The 19325-nt window shown below is 38.6% G+C and overlaps 1 protein-coding gene across 5 annotated transcripts in view; it reads left to right on the top strand.

Moving 5' to 3' along the window:
• Positions 1-19325, top strand: part of RASAL2 (RAS protein activator like 2) — a 403677-nt gene that overhangs the window by 365662 nt on the left and 18690 nt on the right. For 4 of the 5 annotated variants that reach the window (XM_082465087.1, XM_082465091.1, XM_082465090.1 and 1 more), the window contains 5 exons: positions 2448-2592; positions 3240-3476; positions 5528-5729; positions 8010-8209; positions 15234-16095. In XM_082465087.1, the coding sequence (XP_082321213.1) occupies positions 2448-2592; positions 3240-3476; positions 5528-5729; positions 8010-8209; positions 15234-16095 (1646 nt within the window). The remainder of the gene's footprint in view (positions 1-2447; positions 2593-3239; positions 3477-5527; positions 5730-8009; positions 8210-15233; positions 16096-19325) is intronic. The other variant, XM_082465088.1, reaches the window with a different exon arrangement.

The following is a 19325-nucleotide window of genomic DNA, read 5'->3' as shown; positions in this document are numbered from 1 at the left end:
ACACCCATCCTCTTTGTCCTTGATGTTTTTTTTTCAAAGGCAAGAGAGCAGACATGAAGGGATCATTAAATCTGTCTCAGTAATTTCTGATCAGCTAAACAGCTTCTAGGTGCAGATCTATAAAAGTTCACCTTTCAACGTGGTACTTTCCACACTATCAGACATAGGTTACAGTTCCTGTCTTTTTTTTTTTAATTTATTTATTTTTGGCTGCGTTGGGTCTTCATTGCTGCACGCGGGCTTTCTCTAGTTGTAGGCGAGTGGGGGGTGGGGGCTACTCTTCGTTGCTGTGCACGGGCTTCTCATTGCGGTGGCTTCTCTTGTTGCAAAGCATGGGCTCTAGGCGCTCGGGCTTCAGTAGTTGTGGCACGTGGGCTCAGTAGTTGTGGCTCGCGGGCTCTAGAGCGTAGGCTCAGTAGTTGTGGCGCACGGGCTTTGTTGCTCCGCTGCCTGTGGGATCTTCCTGGACCAGGGATCGAACCTGTGTCCCCTGCATTGGCAGGCGGATTCTTAACCACTGTGCCACCAGGGAAGTCCCAGGTTACAGTTTCAAAAGTGAAGAAAATTTTCTCAAGTTTGGAGGATTTTAAATATATCATAATCAGGTAAAGAGAAAAAACTTTAGATAATTAATTTACTTCTGGACCCTTGAGTTATTTATTTGGTTCTTTTCTTGAAGAATAAAAGAAAAATACTCTCAAAATTCACAAGTTATTTATTAATATTAGTTATTATCTCCTGGAATAGGTATAACTCACTAAGCTGAATATTAATGATATAAATTTAGAGGTGGATTGATTTTTACATGAAGTATTTGACATTGATGACTTATTTTTAAATTCAGGTACTCTTTAAATGAGGTAAATTGTGTGGGAGCACATAGCATAGGTGATGTTGAGAACATGTTCAATAGAAATCCTGTGAGAGTTGGTAAACATTTTTAAAAGCCTTTTACCAATTTTGATTATTTCACTCTATGAAAAGTTATTTTAAAATTACGAAGTTTGTACATAACAATACTTATTATAAGGAGCCCCTACTAAGTACCAGGCACTGTATCAGACACTTTTCTTTTCATGCACTATTTTCAGATCCTCACCATAGCTCTAGAGGGTTGGAGTGATTAATGCTGTTTTCCAAATAAAGCACCCAAAACTCAGACTAGTTAAGTGACTTCTCATGGCCCCACAGTTGGTTAAGTGATGGGTCCAGGATTTGACCCTAGATCTTTCTGGCTCCAAAGCCTTTACTTTTTCTCTGCACCACTTTCTTTTCTGTGCATCACTTAGATTCCTGTTCTCCAAGCATTGTTCTTCCAAATAATCACTTCCCATCCTCTATCACAGCTATTTTTTAAATCTTTCATTTATCTTAGTACTAACCATTTTGATAGAAAATGCTCTTCGATATTGCTGCTGCCACTTAATTTTTTATAGGAATTACTGTTCACTTTCATGAAGTCTATTAATAACTAGCCTGAACTTCAATTAATATAAGCAGATTTAAAAGGAGCTGTGAAAGTTCTACTCCTCTGTCATAAAGACCTATAAAAAACAAAAAATAAAAACATACTACCATCTCTAACAAATATTTATTGAGCCCCTGCAATGCTTTGGAAGCTATTTAATAGGCTTGGGATTTGAACATGAATAGAACCCAGTCCCTGACCTTCAATGGTATTCATCCTAAAGATGAGACAGGCGTGGGAACAAATAAGCACAAAACGGTGTGAAACATAGAACAGAACAAATACAAGGTATAGTGCATGGTGGAGGATAAACAGGTAAGGTAAGGATTTGCTCTTTCAGGAAATACTGGGCATATCTCTATAGAGGCTAAGATATGTGAACAGGGCATCTAAGCTAAATTTATTTGGAAAAACATCCAGATTATATAAAGAGATGCTCTGCTATGTGCTATGTTGAATGACTATCCCCATTAGGAGAGGTAGGCCTAGAGACCCTTACTTGAATATGTGTTTGGCACCAGTATTAGCAGTTAAAAGCATAGGTAGGCTAATCATTCAGACTTGGGTTATTTATTCTTCTAAAATAGTAACAACATTATTCATAAGGTAAAGAGGCCTTATAATAAGAATAAGTAATGAGTTCCTGCTAATATATTTGCGGTTTTAGATAAAAGATTTAAAGTTGTAGCATTTTTTAAAGTAGTTTCATTATTCTTTTTGTAAATACCATGATGATGATGTTAATGAGTGCTGTTTTTCCACTTCCAGAGTAAGGAAAATAAACATGACGTATAGGAGGTGGTATCTCTTGGGTTCCAAAGCAGTAACCCTTCGTGAACAGTGTTTTGTGCCCTCCATGTCAGGAATCAGAACGAATTCCCCATTACACATTTTAGTACAGAAATCCTACATTCTTTTATTCTCTTCAGGAAGACACTATTTATAGTTATACTGTCCGTCATCTTCTCTCTTGAAATAGGGGAGTTCATCAAAGCTTTGTATGAGTCAGATGAAAACTGTGAAGTGGATCCCAGCAAATGTTCATCTAGTGAACTGATAGACCATCAGAGCAACCTGAAAATGTGCTGTGAGCTGGCTTTCTGCAAGATCATCAACTCTTACTGGTGAGCTGCTGTCGGTGCTTCATTCCCTGCTATTGGAACTTCAGTTTTTCGATATGAGTTATCACAGTGTTAACTGTTATTTCCCAACCAAAGGAAGGACTTATGGGAAAAATTGAAAGTTTCCCTAATACAGTTTTGTCTAAAATCTAAACCTCTCTTGTAAGCAGAAGTTGCTCTGAACTATCCACCTAAATATAATATTTCCCCAGAATATTAGCACCACATCCTCGAATACCAAAAGTATTTTAAGGACTTTTAAACATATTTACTAGTGTCAAACAAATGTGTTAATGATTTTTGATCATTATTGTAACCCCAGCAATTGGTGAGATTTTGGAAGCTTTTGATGAACAGTCTTTAGAGAGGTTATGATGAACTGTAGTAAACCAAATGGTTTAGTCAGGAGCCTCATGCCATTTTCCCACTTTGCAAAACTAAGTTTACACTAATTCCTGAGTTTTGTAGCTTTGGGTTTCTGTTCTCCATCTGGATGTCTATGAATTTTCCACCACTTCTCAGGCATGAATCAGACAGAAGCTCTCTCTATTAGGCCCTCCTCATAACCTGGCTCTGTTGGGCCAGAGTGGGATCACCTGTGCTTTTTTGGGTTATGGTACTTTTATATTTGGTCCTTCTTCCTTCCCCAGTGTTTTCCCTCGTGAGTTGAAAGAAGTGTTTGCATCCTGGAAGCAGCAGTGCCTGAACCGCAGCAAGCAAGACATCAGCGAGCGGCTCATCAGTGCCTCGTTGTTTCTCCGTTTTCTGTGCCCGGCCATCATGTCTCCCAGTCTCTTCAACCTCATGCAGGAATATCCTGATGACCGCACATCTCGGACTCTAACTCTAATTGCCAAGGTCATCCAGAACCTGGCCAACTTTGCCAAGTAGGTGTCACTACCATGACCACTTTTTTTTTTTTTTTTTTAATTTATATTTATTTTTGGCTGTGTTGGGTCTTCGTTTCTGTGCGAGGGCTTTCTCCAGTTGCGGCGAGCGGGGGCCACTCTTCATCATGGTGTGTGGGCCTCTCACCGTCGTGACCTCTCCCGTTGCGGAGCACAGGCTCCAGATGCGCAGGCTCAGTAGTTGTGGCTCACGGGCTTAGTCGCTCCGCGGCATGTGGGATCTTCCCAGACCAGGGCTCGAACCCGTGTCCCCTGCATTGGCAGGCAGATTCTTAACCACTGCGCCACCAGGGAAGCCCCATGACCACTTTTTAACAACATGGTTTAAAAAGTACATGAGGCCTAACCTTTGGATGAGCGTGGGGTGCCTCATCACTCATGTTCCATGATTTTCATTGTGGTATTATTAAAAATAGCAAAAAAAATTGTAATCAATTTGAATATTCACTTTATAGAGGAATGGTTAAGTAGTCTATGCATTCAGTGGAATATTTGCAGCCACTGCAAGTTGTGTTTACAAAGAACCAATAATATGCAAAATGATAAAGATATAATTATATTAAATGAAAAGTTTTATTAAAAACTCCAGCCAAAAAAAAGAGATAGGATACCAAATGGTGCATATACTTTTATCCCAACAATATGAAAACACAAAAACCTAAGTATAGGAACGTTGGGAAAGACAATCAGTCAAAATTCTATGGTTACATTATCTAAGACAAGTGGCCTGGCCCCTTCAAAAAGTCAATATCATGAAAAATGGAAAAGATGGAGGGAGGACTGTTCTAGATTAAAAGAGACAATGCAGTGCTTGAATCTTAATTGGATCTGAACTGGAAAAAACATTTATAAAAATCATTTTGGGGACAATTGGTGAAATTTAAATATGAACTATATATGAGATAATTTATAAGTAATGTCTTTTAAAAGTTTTAGTGTGACAATGGCATTGGTTTATGTAAGAGTTATTCCTTATTCTGGAGAAATAGGTGCTAATGTACTTAGAGGCTATGTCTGCAACTTAGTTTAAAATGGTTCAATCAAAAAAAGAGAGAGAGTGAAAAGAAACTTGGCAAAATGGGAACGGTTGGTTAAAATAGGTGAATGGCATATGGGTGTACGTTGTATATTCTTTCAACTTTTCTGTAGCTTTCAACTTTTTCAAAAGAAGTTAGGAGAAAGCAGTTGGAGAAGAAATGCACTGAACTGTAAATAGCAGATATGTTTGGGTGGTGGAATGGGTACACCTACCCTTTTTTCCTTCCACTTTTCATTGTTTTCAATTTTTTCTTAAGTTTAATTTTTATAATTTATAGAAAACAATTTTAAGAAATCACTGAGAAGCAATTCACACTGGCAAAATCGATCCCAGATTTACTCCGTACTGAAGCTTAAGTACAAGTTTCTAGTAGCAATGTATTGAAGGAAAAGATTAGAACTTCAATGAGATACATTGTTTTCTAGCATGTGACTTTTTAGAAGTGCACTATTTTAACTTTGTATGCTCTCTATATATGCTAACACAGAAATATACATGTTTACCCATATTTGAGCTAATTCTTGTAAAAATTGTTTCTAGTTTATTTTGGAACATGCTTTATGGACTTAAACAAGGCCTGGAAGATAACTAGAACCTAGATAGGCAAAGAAGAGAGGAAGTTCTCTAGTAGAAATAAATAGCATGAGCAAAGGCTTGGAGAAGAAAAAGAGTATAATGTATTTGGGGGACTTTGAAGAAGCTAGCGATATTGAAGGTTTATACTGATAATGAATGTTTACAATGGCTTTAAATACCAGGAAAAAAGGATTTTGTCTTTACCCTATAGAGAATAGAAAGCTATTCAAAGTTTCTGACTATTAATGTAATATTAAGAAAGTATGTCTTAGTATTTATCACTTATAGATAATCAAATTAGTCACCTCCCCAAAATTAAAAAAAAAAATTTATAGCTCTGTGTAAAGTCAATTCAAAATGGTCACATCTCTTTTCCTGAATATGTTCTTTCTCATATTCTCTCCCTCTACTTCAGATTTGGTAACAAAGAGGAATACATGGCATTCATGAATGATTTTTTAGAACACGAATGGGGTGGAATGAAGCGCTTTCTTTTGGAGATCTCTAATCCGGACACCATCTCGAACACCCCAGGCTTTGATGGTTACATTGATCTGGGCCGAGAGCTTTCAGTTTTGCATTCCTTACTGTGGGAAGTAGTTTCCCAACTTGATAAGGTAAAGTAGGCGGGAAGGGTAACAGGAGATGGGAGGTAGAGAACCCTAATGTACCTGGATTCTGGAGAGTATCTACAGAGTAATCACATTCATGCTTTCTGCTTGTTGAAAGCAACCTTTTGCCCTAGAAGTCTGGGAGGAAATAGTTATGATTTCTGAGTAAAATATGTGCCCTACAAACCAGAAAATTCTAGTAAGCCACAAAATTATTAACATATTTTTAAGTAGTTACCTGAATTAATGGAGTATATATTTCTATAAACAAATATGTTTGTGTATTTGCCTAGAAACTAATATCAAATATTAGTGTGTGAAGCCTTATTCATGTATAGTAGAGTGAGATGAAACCTCATGTAGTAATTTCTAATGGAAGTGTGGACTTAGAAGAATACTGAGACTATCGTGTTTAAGTAACTTACCATGAGATTTATTTTTATCATGCAAGTCAGAGGGTTTAATATAACTATTAGTACCTATAGAGTTATGTGGGATCTGAAAATCCTGATGTTTTCTTTTCATCTGCAGATGTGAATTAAGAATAGAGAAAACAATTATCATTTTTAATCATTTATTTTCTGACTATAAACTAAGAATTTTTTTGTATATCATATTAATAACTAAATATATACCATGCCAATCATTTTCTTCCTTCTCGAATTTTGCAAAGAGGAATAGAATTGTTATGGAAAACAGCCTAACAGACTCTGGCTAGGTTTATCACAATAATTATTTATTGATGTTTTTGTTTGCTACAGCTACTTTATAAATATCTGTGGTGGTATGTTAGAATAACTTCAAAAACAAAGTATTTTTCTGTGATAAGAATTTGTTTATTTGTTTTCCTCCATTTTCCTTTTATCTTTATTTTTTTTTTGAGTCAGAACATTTTTTATTTTTTTATTTTTTGAATTTTATTTTATTTTTTAATACAGCAGGTTCTTATTAGTTATCTATTTTATACATGTTAGTGTATATATATCAATCCCAATCTCCCAATTCATCCCACCACCACCACCACCACCCCCAATTATCTTTAAAAACATTACACCAATAAAATGAGGGAGAGGGGAGTAAAACCTATTAACAAAGACCACTTTCCTGAGGAAATGTAAATGGTAGGGTGTCCACTGGTGCCCAAAACATTTGTAAAATAATAAACTGTTTCTTATTCTCAAGGACCCCTTCTTAACTTTTAGAAATGCTAGCTAGATTTTAAGTTGCAGCTATGCTGAGGGTAAATTCCTTGGATATGAATCATGGCTCAAGAGAGTCAAGCAAGTAAAGACATTCTTCAGATGGCATCTGTACTCATCTGAGCAGGGTAGAAGAGTCTGTTGAGAAGACAGCAAAAACCCAGAGGCAGCCATGTAAAACTGCCTAACGGATGATGAAGGTTCCCATAAGACCCCATGAGAATGAGAATTCCCCAAAGAAAAAAATGATTGAGGTGGATAAAGCAAATCGTAAAAAGTTATTCTTCACTGAATAACTGCATCAGTGGGATGCAGATACAGTTATCTTCTGAAATCAACCTGGTTTATTCAGGGTCAAGGTCTTTTTAACAGGCTTTGCTGTGTAAACACACATTCTCCTTTTTAATCTCTGTTTGGTCCTGGGAACCAGCAGTACCTCTATCTAGACACATCTCATAGATGTGTCATAACTTTGCTGTTTAAATTTTTCTTAAAAAATTGTCTTGCTGATGCAAACTCAGCTGGCAGTAGGTCAGGGTTCCCAAGATTAAATGGCTAGTGGATGGCAATATCAACTGTGTGCCCTGCAGTGCTCTGGACCCCTGAATGCAACACCTTCTTGTATGTTGGCATGCATTTCTTTCCTCACATGATCCCTTTTCTTTGGAAGTTTCATCACACTAGCCAATCCTCTGGTCTTAAAGTTCTTTTTGGTTAGAAGGTGTTTGGTTCTTCCCCTACCCTCCCCCACCTTGACCTACCAGCCTCCCAAAGATTTAGTTTGCTTTGCATGTCTATTTTAGTTGGAATGGCAATAGTTTGGTTGTTTTGAGCATGTCTTTTAATTTTTATTTGCATAATCCTAATTTCTATTTCCTTTCTTTCCTCAATGTCTGCTGCATCTTGTTTCGCCTCCTCCATTCATCTCGACGCCATGGTTCTGCTGCTCCATAACAATGCATTATGAACCTGCCACTCCCATATGCAAACACCTACCCTTCCCTCCAACCTCCACCCCTCCATCAATGGGCATCGTTGTCCCAAAAACAATCTGTGGTGGATATCGCAATGCTTATTATCCAATTAGGGTGAAAATTCCTTCCTACAGGCGACCGTGGCAAAATTGGGACCTCTCCCTCGTGTTCTTGCTGATATTACCAAATCTCTGACTAATCCTACACCAATACAACAGCAACTGAGACGCTTCACTGAGCATAACTCCAGTCCAAATGTCAGTGGAAGCCTCTCCTCTGGGCTGCAGAAAATTTTTGAAGACCCTACTGACAGGTATGAATTTCAGAGAGAATTGGAACTACTTATCTCAGAGGGAGATAATATTTAGAGATTTGGGGAAAATCTATTTAACTTACTTGTTGAATTTACAACTTTAAAATCATGAGCAGTTGGAAAGAATCTTCTGAGATAAATCCAATTGTTTGTCATAATAATACACATGATCTAAGATACTTATTTTCTAGAATGATATTGTAGAGTTATATTCAACAAACTTATAAAAAGAACCTATGTCCTGCTTAATGGAAGACTAAGGGCTCTATGAAATTGATATTTTCAGGTATTGTAGCGCTCAAAAATCTGAGAACCTCAGTTAAAAATATTTTAGAGCTGGCTGTGTCAGCTGAACAGGTAGATACAGTGTTGATGCTTAGACTTTGTTTTCTGTATTGGCAAGACTTGTGCCTTTAGTAGGGACCCTTTGGTTGTGCACTCAGGGCTTCTCGAAGGTTTAGACAGAACCGATTAACTAGGAATTGGAATACCTTGGGAGGTTTAAAACCTAACTAGGGAGGGATTAACCAAGATGGCGGAGTAGAAGGACGTGCTCTCACTCCCTCTTGCGAGAGCACCAGAATCAAAACTGGCTGCTGCACAATCATTGACAGGAAGAACCTGGACTTCACCAAGGAGGATACCCCACATCCAAGGACAGAGGAGAAGCCACAGTGAGACGGTAGGAGGGGCGCAATCAGAGTAAAATCAAATCCCATAACTGCTGGGTGGGTGACTCACAGACTGGCGAACATTTATACCACAGAAGTCCACCCACTGGAGTGAAGGTTCTGAGCCCCACGTCAGGCTTCCCAACCTGGGGGTCCGGCTACGGGAGAAGGAATTCCTAGAGAATCAGACTTTGAAGCCTAGTGGGAATTGATTGCAGGACTTTGACAGGACTGGGGGAAACAGAGACCCCACTCGTGGAGGGCACACACAAAGTAATGTGTGCATCGGGACGCAGGGGAAGGAGCAGTGACCCTGGGGGAGACTGAACCAGACCTACCTGCTGGTGTTGGGGGGTCTCCTGCAGAGGCGAGTGGTGGCTCTGTTTCACCGGGGGGATAAGGACACTGGCAGCCAAGGTTCTGGGAAGTTCTCCTTGCCGTGAGCCCTCCCAGAGTCTGCCATTAACCCCACCAAAGAGCACGGGTAGGCTCCAGTGTTGGGTTGCCTCAGGCAAAACAACCAACAGGGAGGGAACCCAGCCCCACCCATCAACAGTCAAGTGGATTAAGGTTTTACTGAGCTCTGACCGCCACAGCAACAGGGAGGGAACCCAGCCCCACCCATCAACAGTCAAGTGGATTAAGGTTTTACTGAGCTCTGACCGCCACAGCAACAGTCAGCTCTACCCACCACCAGAGCCTCCCATCAAGCCTCTTAGATAGCCTCAACCACCAGAGGGCAGAGAGCAGAAGCAAGAAAAACTACAATCCTGCAGCCTGCGGACCAAAAACCACAGTTACAGAAAGATAGAGAAGATGAAAAGGCAGAGGGCTATATACCAGATGAAGGAACAAGAAAAAACCCCAGAAAAACAACTAAATGAAGTGGAGATAGGCAACCTTCCAGAGAAAGAATTCAGAATAATGATAGTGAAGATGATCCAGGACCTCGGAATAAGAATGGAGGCAAAGATTGAGAAGATGCAAGAAATGATTAACAAAGACCTAGAAGAATTAAAGAACAAACAAACAGAGATGACCAATACAATAACTGAAATGAAAACTACACTAGAAGGAATCAATAGCAGAATAAGTGAGGCAGAAGAACGGATAAGTGACCTGGAAGACAGAATGGTGGAATTCACTGCTGCGGAACAGACTAAAGAAAAAAGAATGAAAAGAAATGAAAACAGCCTAAGAGACCTCTGGGACAACATTAAACGCAACAACATTCGCATTATAGGGGTCCCAGAAGGAGAAGAGAGAGAGAAAGGACCAGAGAAAATATTTGAAGAGATTATAGTCGAAAACTTCCCTAACATGGGAAAGGAGATAGCCACCCAAGTCCAGGAAGCGCAGAGAGTCCCATACAGAATAAACCCAAGGAGAAACACGCCAAGACACATAGTAATCAAAGTGGCAAAAATTAAAGACAAAGAAAAATTATTGAAAGCAGCAAGGGAAAAACGACAAATAACATACAAGGGAACTCCCATAAGGTTAACAGCTGATTTCTCAGCAGAAACTCTGCAAGCCAGAAGGGAGTGGCATGATATACTTAAAGTGATGAAAGGGAAGAACCTACAACCAAGATTACTCTACCCGGCAAGGATCTCATTTAGATTTGATGGAGAAATCAAAAGCTTTACAGACAAGCAAAAGCTAAGAGAATTCAGCACCACCAAACCAGCTCTACAACAAATGCTAAAGGAACTTCTCTAAGTGGGAAACACAAGAGAAGAAAAGGACCTACAAAAACAAACCCAAAACAATTAAGAAAATGGTCATAGGAACATACATATCGATAATTACCTTAAACGTGAATGGATTAAACGCCCCAACCAAAAGACATAGACTGGCTGAATGGATACAAAAACAGGACCCATATATATGCTGTCTACAAGAGACCCACTTTAGACCTAGGGACACATACAGACTGAAAGTTAGGGGATGGAAAAAGATATTCCATGCAAATGGAAATCAAAAGAAAGCTGGAGTAGCTATACTCATATCAGATAAAATAGACTTTAAAATAAAGAATGTTACAAGAGACAAGGAAGGACACTACATAATGATCCAGGGATCAATCCAAGAAGAAGATATAACAATTATAAATATATATGCACCCAACATAGGAGCACCTCAATACATAAGGCAACTGCTAACAGCTATAAAAGAGGAAATCGACAGTAACACAATAATAGTGGGGGACTTTAACACTTCACTTACACCAATGGACAGATCATCCAAAATGAAAATAAATAAGGAAACAGAAGCTTTAAATGACACAATAGACCAGATAGATTTAATTGATATATATAGGACATTCCATCCCAAAACAGCAGATTACACATTCTTCTCAAGTGCGCATGGAACATTCTCCAGGATAGATCACATCTTGGGTCACAAATCAAGCCTCAGTAAATTTAAGAAAATTGAAATCATACCAAGCATCTTTTCTGACCACAACGCTATGAGATTAGAAATGAATTACAGGGAAAAAAACGTAAAAAAGACAAACACATGGAGGCTAAACAATACGTTACTAAATAACCAAAAGATCACTGAAGAAATCAAAGAGGAAATAAAAAAATACCTAGAGACAAATGACAATGAAAACACGACGACCCAAAACCTATGGGATGCAGCAAAAGCGGTTCTAAGAGGGAAGTTTATAGCTATACAAGCCTACCTAAAGAAACAAGAAAAATCTCAAGTAAACAATCTAACCTTACACCTAAAGAAACTAGAGAAAGAAGAACAAACAAAACCCAAAGTTAGCAGAAGGAAAGAAATCATAAAGATCAGAGCAGAAATAAATGAGATAGAAACAAAGAAAACAATAGCAAAGATCAATAAAACTAAAAGTTGGTTCTTTGAGAAGATAAACAAAATTGATAAGCCATTAGCCAGACTCATCAAGAAAAAGAGGGAGAGGACTCAAATCAATAAAATCAGAAATGAAAAAGGAGAAGTTACAACAGACACTGCAGAAATACAAAACATCCTAAGAGACTACTATAAACAACTTTATGCCAATAAAATGGACAACCTGGAAGAAATGGACAAATTCTTAGAAAGGTATAACCTTCCAAGACTGAATCAGGAAGAAACAGAAAATATGAACAGACCAATCACAAGTAATGAAATTGAAACTGTGATTAAAAATCTTCCAACAAACAGAAGTCCAGGACCAGATGGCTTCACAGGTGAATTCTATCAAACATTTAGAGAAGAGCTAACACCCATCCTTCTCAAACTCTTCCAAAAAATTGCAGAGGAAGGAACACTCCCAAACTCATTCTATGAGGCCACCATCACCCTGATACCAAAACCAGACAAAGACACTACAAAAAAAGAAAATTACAGACCAATATCACTGATGAATATAGATGCAAAAATCCTCAACAAAATACTAGCAAACAGAATCCAACAACACATTAAAAGGATCATACACCACGATCAAGTGGGATTTATCCCAGGGATGCAAGGATTCTTCAATATACGCAAATCAATCAATGTGATACACCATATTAACAAACTGAAGAATAAAAACCATATGATCATCTCAATAGATGCAGAAAAAGCTTTTGACAAAATTCAACACCCATTTATGATAAAAACTCTCCAGAAAGTGGGCATAGAGGGAACCTACCTCAACATAATAAAGGCCATATATGACAAACCCACAGCAAACATCATTCTCAATGGTGAAAAACTGAAAGCATTTCCTCTAAGATCAGGAACGAGACAAGGATGTCCACTCTCACCACTATTATTCAACATAGTTCTGGAAGTCCTAGCCACGGCAATCAGAGAAGAAAAAGAAATAAAAGGAATACAAATTGGAAAAGAGGAAGTAAAACTGTCACTGTTTGCGGATGACATGATACTATACATAGAGAATCCTAAAACTGCCACCAGAAAACTGCTAGAGCTAATTAATGAATATGGTAAAGTTGCAGGATACAAAATTAATGCACAGAAATCTCTTGCATTCCTATACACTAATGATGACAAATCTGAAAGAGAAATTATGGAAACACTCCCATTTACCATTGCAACAAAAAGAATAAAATACCTAGGAATAAACCTACCTAGGGAGACAAAAGACCTGTATGCAGAAAACTATAAGACACTGATGAAAGAAATTAAAGATGATACCAACAGATGGAGAGATATACCATGTTCTTGGATTGGAAGAATCAACACTGTGAAAATGAGTATACTACCCAAAGCAATCTACAGATTCAATGCAATCCCTATCAAATTACCAATGGCATTTTTTACAGAGCTAGAACAAATCATCTTAAAATTTGTATGGAGACACAAAAGACCCCGAATAGCCAAAGCAGTCTTGAGGCAAAAAAATGGAGCTGGAGGAATCAGACTCCCTGACTTCAGACTATACTACAAAGCTACAGTAATCAAGACAATATGGTACTGGCACAAAAACAGAAACATAGATCAATGGAACAAGATAGAAAGCCCAGAGATTAACCCACGCACCTATGGTCAACTAATCTATGACAAAGGAGGCAAAGATATACAATGGAGAAAAGACAGTCTCTTCAATAAGTGGTGCTGGGAAAACTGGACAGCTACATGTAAAAGAATGAAATTAGAATACTCCCTAACACCATACACAAAAATAAACTCAAAATGGATTAGAGACCTAAATATAAGACTGGACACTATAAAACTCTTAGAGGAAAACATAGGAAGAACACTCTTTGACATCAATCACAGCAAGATCTTTTTTGATCCACCTCCTAGAGTAATGGAAATAAAAACAAAAATAAACAAGTGGGACCTAATGAAACTTCAAAGCTTTTGCACAGCAAAGGAAACCATAAACAAGACGAAAAGACAACCCTCAGAATGGGAGAAAATATTTGCAAATGAATCAACGGACAAAGGTTTAATCTCCAAAATATATAAACAGCTCATGCAGCTCAGTATTAAAGAAACAAACACCCCAATCCAAAAATGGGCAGAAGACCTAAATAGACATTTCTCCAAAGAAGACATACAGACGGCCACAAAGCACATGAAAAGCTGCTCAACATCACTAATTATTAGAGAAATGCAAATCAAAACTACAATGAGGTATCACCTCACTCCTGTTAGAATGAGGATCATCAGAAAATCTACAAACAACAAATGCTGGAGAGGGTGTGGAGAAAAGGGAACCCTCTTGCACTGTTGGTGGGAATGTAAATTGATACAGCCACTCTGGAGAACAATATGGAGGTTCCTTAAAAAACTAAAAATAGAATTACCATATGACCCAGCAATCCCACTACTGGGCATATACCCAGAGAAAACCGTAATTCAAAAAGACACATGCACCCGAATGTTCATTGCAGCACTATTTACAATAGCCAGGTCATGGAAGCAACCTAAATGCCCATCAACAGACGAATGGATAAAGAAGATGTGGTACATATATACAATGGAATATTACTCAGCCATAAAAAGGAACGAAATTGAGTCATTTGTTGAGACATGGATGGATCTAGAGACTGTCATACAGAGTGAAGTAAGTCAGAAAGAGAAAAACAAATATCATATATTAATGCATGTATGTGGAACCTAGAAAAATGGTACAGATGAGCCAGTTTGCAGGGCAGAAGTTGAGACACAGATGTAGAGAATGGACATATGGACACCAAGGGGGGAAAACTGCGGTGAGGTGGGGATGGTGGTGTGCTGAATTGGGCGATTGGGATTGACATGTATACACTGATATGTATAAAATTGATGCCTAATAAGAACCTGCAGTATAAAAAAACAAACAAAACAACTAATACTAAACTTTCATTGGGTTATTTGTATGGAAATATGTTAATATAAATGTTTCAGACATTACATGAAATTCCTAAAAATCTTATATTTGTATTTGTATGGAAATATGTTAATATAAATGTTTCAGACATTACATGAAATTTCTAAAAATCTTATATTTGTATTTGTATGGAAATATGTATGGAAATATGTTAATATAAATGTTTCAGACATTACATGAAATTTCTAAAAATCTTAAAAAAAAAAAAAAAAAAAAAAAAAAAAAAAAAAAAAAAAACCTAACTAGGAAATGATTGGAATTCTAGTAAAAATCTAAGACAGGGATGGAGTGGTCTATACAGTGTTATTCTCCACCTTTGAAGAAAAACTAAAAATGTTGGATCTTATCCTAAGAATTGTGATGATGAAATCTGTGTTTAGAAACCAATGTAAGTATCCACACTAGGCCTCTGAGCCTTCTGAAGAGTTCATATGCTTGAGTTGAGGAATCTTAACTCTGTTGAATTTGCCACAGGAGTAATTAAGGGTCCTTTCCTTTTCCACAGTGATTTGCATAAACTAAAATCTCCAAGCCAGGACAACACAGATAGCTATTTCAGAGGGAAAACGTTATTGCTGGTTCAGCAAGCCTCCTCCCAGAGCATGACTTACTCTGAAAAGGATGAAAAGGAAAGTAGCCTACCTAATGGCCGGAGCATCTCCCTCATGGACCTTCAGGACACTCATGCCGCCCAAGTGGAGCATGCGTCTGTCATGCTTGACGTGCCGATGCGCCTGACTGGAAGCCAGCTTTCCATAACCCAGGTGGCCAGCATCAAACAACTTCGGGAAACCCAGAGCACTCCCCAGAGCGCACCCCAAGTGCGGAGGCCCCTGCACCCAGCCTTGAACCAGCCTGGCAGCCTCCAGCCCTTGTCATTCCAGAACCCTGTCTATCACCTCAATAACCCAATTCCAGCAATGCCAAAGGCCTCTGTGGATTCCAGTTTGGAGAACCTAAGCACTGCCAGTTCCAGGAGCCAAAGTAACAGTGAAGACTTCAAACTCAGTGGACCCAGCAATAGCAGCATGGAAGATTTCACCAAACGTAGCACTCAGAGCGAGGACTTCTCCAGGCGGCACACTGTGTCGGACAGACACATACCTCTTGCTCTGCCACGGCAGAATAGCACGGGGCAGGCCCAGATCCGAAAAATGGACCAGGCTGGGCTAGGTGCCCGAGCCAAAGCCCCACCATCTCTGCCACACAGTGCTTCCCTTCGTAGCACCGGGAGCATGTCACTGGCATCTGCGGCTCTGGTGGCCGAACCTGTGCAAAATGGGAGCCGGTCCCGGCAGCAGTCCTCTTCCTCCAGAGAGAGCCCTGTTCCCAAAGTGAGAGCGATCCAGAGACAGCAGACACAGCAGGTAGGGGTGAGTGCTGGAGGGGGCTGCCAGGTACTTGGTCCAACTGTTTCCTCGGTTCTTTACATATAAATCATTGAGAAATCCAACTGCTAGCAGGGTTTCCACTTAAAACTATTTTTTGCAACCTTTTAATGGAAAGAGGAAATGAAAAGTTTGGGAGGCTTCTGGCTAGATGAGGCAGCAGAATGTAGCTTGCCTCATTACTCTTAGGAGACTGTAACAACCACTCCAGGGGCCTTTCTGTCTCTTCAAGCAGCAGAGCTATGATCTCAGTTAGCACTGAGAACAATCTGTGATGTTGAGTAATAATTAGACACTTAAGCTGTGAATCTACAGGCCAATTCAACTAGGATATATTTTGGGAATCTGGACAGTAATCCTCCTTAATTTTTTTTCTTAAGTTTCCAGAATAAAGTTTTGCACTTTCAGCCAAGAGTTTAGTGTAACTGCTCTCTACTCCATCCCCCAACTCCCTCTGGAAGTAGTAAGTCCCCGTGTGCCTTTTCCTGGAAATGGCTAGAAAAATAAACAACTGAACACCTATATAAGCAAGGTAAAGGAGAGAGGTAAAAAGATAGAAACATAAGTGGTTGACAAGTATTCTCTAAACATTTATGAAAATCTCTTATATTTCTATTTACATGGACAAGCCCAGCTCATATCTCACCTAAATTTAATATAAGATTATCAAACTTTGTTCTTCACAAATAAAAATGTTTCTTAAGAATTTTATCATTTCTTCTTTACAGATTACATTTTGAGGCACCAATCCATATTTGCTCTTGAAATAAACTAAGAACCTTGTGAATGCATTTATACATATCTTACTTTCATCTAAAAAAGATTTTTCTCCTAAAAAAAGCTTTGTTGAATTTTTTTTGAAACCTAATCCTACTTTATTTGTATTAGGGAGCTTTGTGATTAGAAGAGTTCTATGACAAATCCTTTTGTCAGCAGAATCACTGGTCAGAGGAGACTGCAGTGAGACCCCCAATGTATCTCTTTAGTATATTTGCATTTTTATAGGTAGGCATTTACTAATTGGGCTGCTTCTGCCACCACTCTGCTGTGGTCAGAGCCCTTGCCCCTACTTTGATAATTATTGTTTAAAAAAAAAATTAGAACATTTACAGAATCCTTGGATACAGAAGTAGAAGAAGGGATGAAAAACTTAAGCTGATTCTGGTAGCCAACTTCCTGAGCAAAACCTCCTAGTTGGTCAATGCTTTCCTGAGAAATAAGCTTTTTCTTCAGTCTTAAATTTTTCATTTTTATTTTGTTATATTTCCCAAAATTTCACCAATTCATTTGATTTAATACACATTTTCATTTAAAGAAAAGGAAAAAAGATTATACTCTATTAATTTACATAATGATTATATTATATAATTTTTTCCTTTTCTTTAAATGAAAATGCTTTTATATATATACATCTTTTATATATATATATCATATATGTACATTTAATTTATGTTAGGAGGCTATCAGTCTTTCCCACCTTATTGTGAATTAGTTTCCATACTTTGATTTTATGCTAGCTTCTAGTTGAGATCAACCCCTTTCAGATAATCAAATTGTTGATTGAGAGGAGAAAAGAAAGATAAGTAATTTTAGAGATGCAATACTGTGTGGAGGCAAATGTCTATGTGGGGGTTTAGTGCAGCTTGAAGGCCCTGAGGATGAGGTAAGGAGTAGAGAAGAATATCAGATTGGCAGAGAGGGGCAAGACAGGCCACAGGGCGGGCCCTCTGCCTACTTTTCAAAGTTGGACTTAGTCCCAGCCCTGGAGAGAAAAGAAGAATGCTTACCCTTCCCTCCTGTATCATGTTGTCCTCAATTCCCAGGACCCGTGACTCAGACTGACTGTTTATAGATATTGTAAATTAAATAGCCTTTTGTGTGATCATCTGAAACCAATTGTCATTTATAATATCTGTGCTGTAGGAAAATATGACACCTATCATATAAGCACTACGTGTTTCTGTGCGTGAATAGAAAGCTGTCTGGATAGATGGGAGGTAGGAAATGCATATGGTCTTCAGACAACCAATTAAAATACTTTTGAGCCATAGCCATTAATGAGCTTGGGAATGTCTATATTATGTTGGCATGAAGTGGGGCATAGCCACAGCACAGCTTTACATATTCAGCCCTGTTTGTGCCTTTGGTGGTGCTGCCACTGTCATACCAGTTAAACCATAAATCACTGTACTTTGATTGCTCAATTTTCTGTTTTTTCTACACTGGCTTTTTCTATGCAGATGTTTTATTCTTTCAAACTTATGTTATTATTTTTTTTGTTCCTTATCTTTCTTGCTTGCTTTTCTCATCTCACTCCCATGAAGCCTCTGATGTTCTATATAATCAGCACATTTTTTACGTAAATTCCTTTACATATTTTAATTGCAAATTGTGTTGGGGAATTCTTCTCTCCCAAAAACTGGAGGATTTCTTTGTGGGGATTGTTCTGCAGGCATTTGTAATTATTGGAGGTTTTGTCCCATGCAAATTCCATTTGTATCTTAGCACAAAGGAGCGGCCATTGTTGGCAATGTAACTAGCTTCAGTCGTCTCCATTTGCTGAGTAGGAAGGAAATAAAATCCTAGTTCTACAGAGAAGGAATTTTTTGACCCTTTTTGGCCTCTGTTTGGATTTCTTTTTAGTAAATTCCACTTGAGTATTTTTCTTTTAATCTTTTTTTTTTAATTTATTTATTTATTTATTTTTGGCTGTGTGGGGTCTCCGTTTCTGTGCACGGGACTTCTCTAGTTGCGGCAAGCGGGGGCCACTCTTCATCGCGGTGCGCGGGCCTCTCACTATCGCGGCCTCTCTTGTTGCGGAGCACAGGCTCCAGACGCGCAGGCTCAGTAGTTGTGGCTCACGGGCACAGCCGCTCCGTGGCATGTGGGATCTTCCCAGACCAGGGCTCGAACCCATGTCCCCTGCATTGGCAGGCAGACTCTCAACCACTGCGCCACCAGGGAAGCCCTGGATTTCTTTTTAATCATTTTCCTCTCCATCTTGTTTTTTTGTGTATCATGTACTCTGTGCACATAATAGACTCTATTTACAGTATATGAGTTGTTCAGATTATAGCGTGTTACCTAACCTTAGAAATTCTAATTTGAAGAGGCTTTTTAAATAGGTATTTGACAAGCCTATCAGAATGATGCTACAGTTTTCACATTTGGATTTGTTGAACCCTCTCCTAACCAACCTCTTCAAGGAT

The sequence above is a fragment of the Balaenoptera physalus genome (assembly GCF_965194825.1).
Source record: "Balaenoptera physalus genome assembly, chromosome: 1".
In the NCBI taxonomy this organism is placed as follows: Eukaryota; Metazoa; Chordata; class Mammalia; order Artiodactyla; family Balaenopteridae; genus Balaenoptera; species Balaenoptera physalus.
The sequence above is the reverse complement of the archived record's forward strand: the minus strand, read 5'-3'. Positions and strand labels throughout refer to the sequence as shown.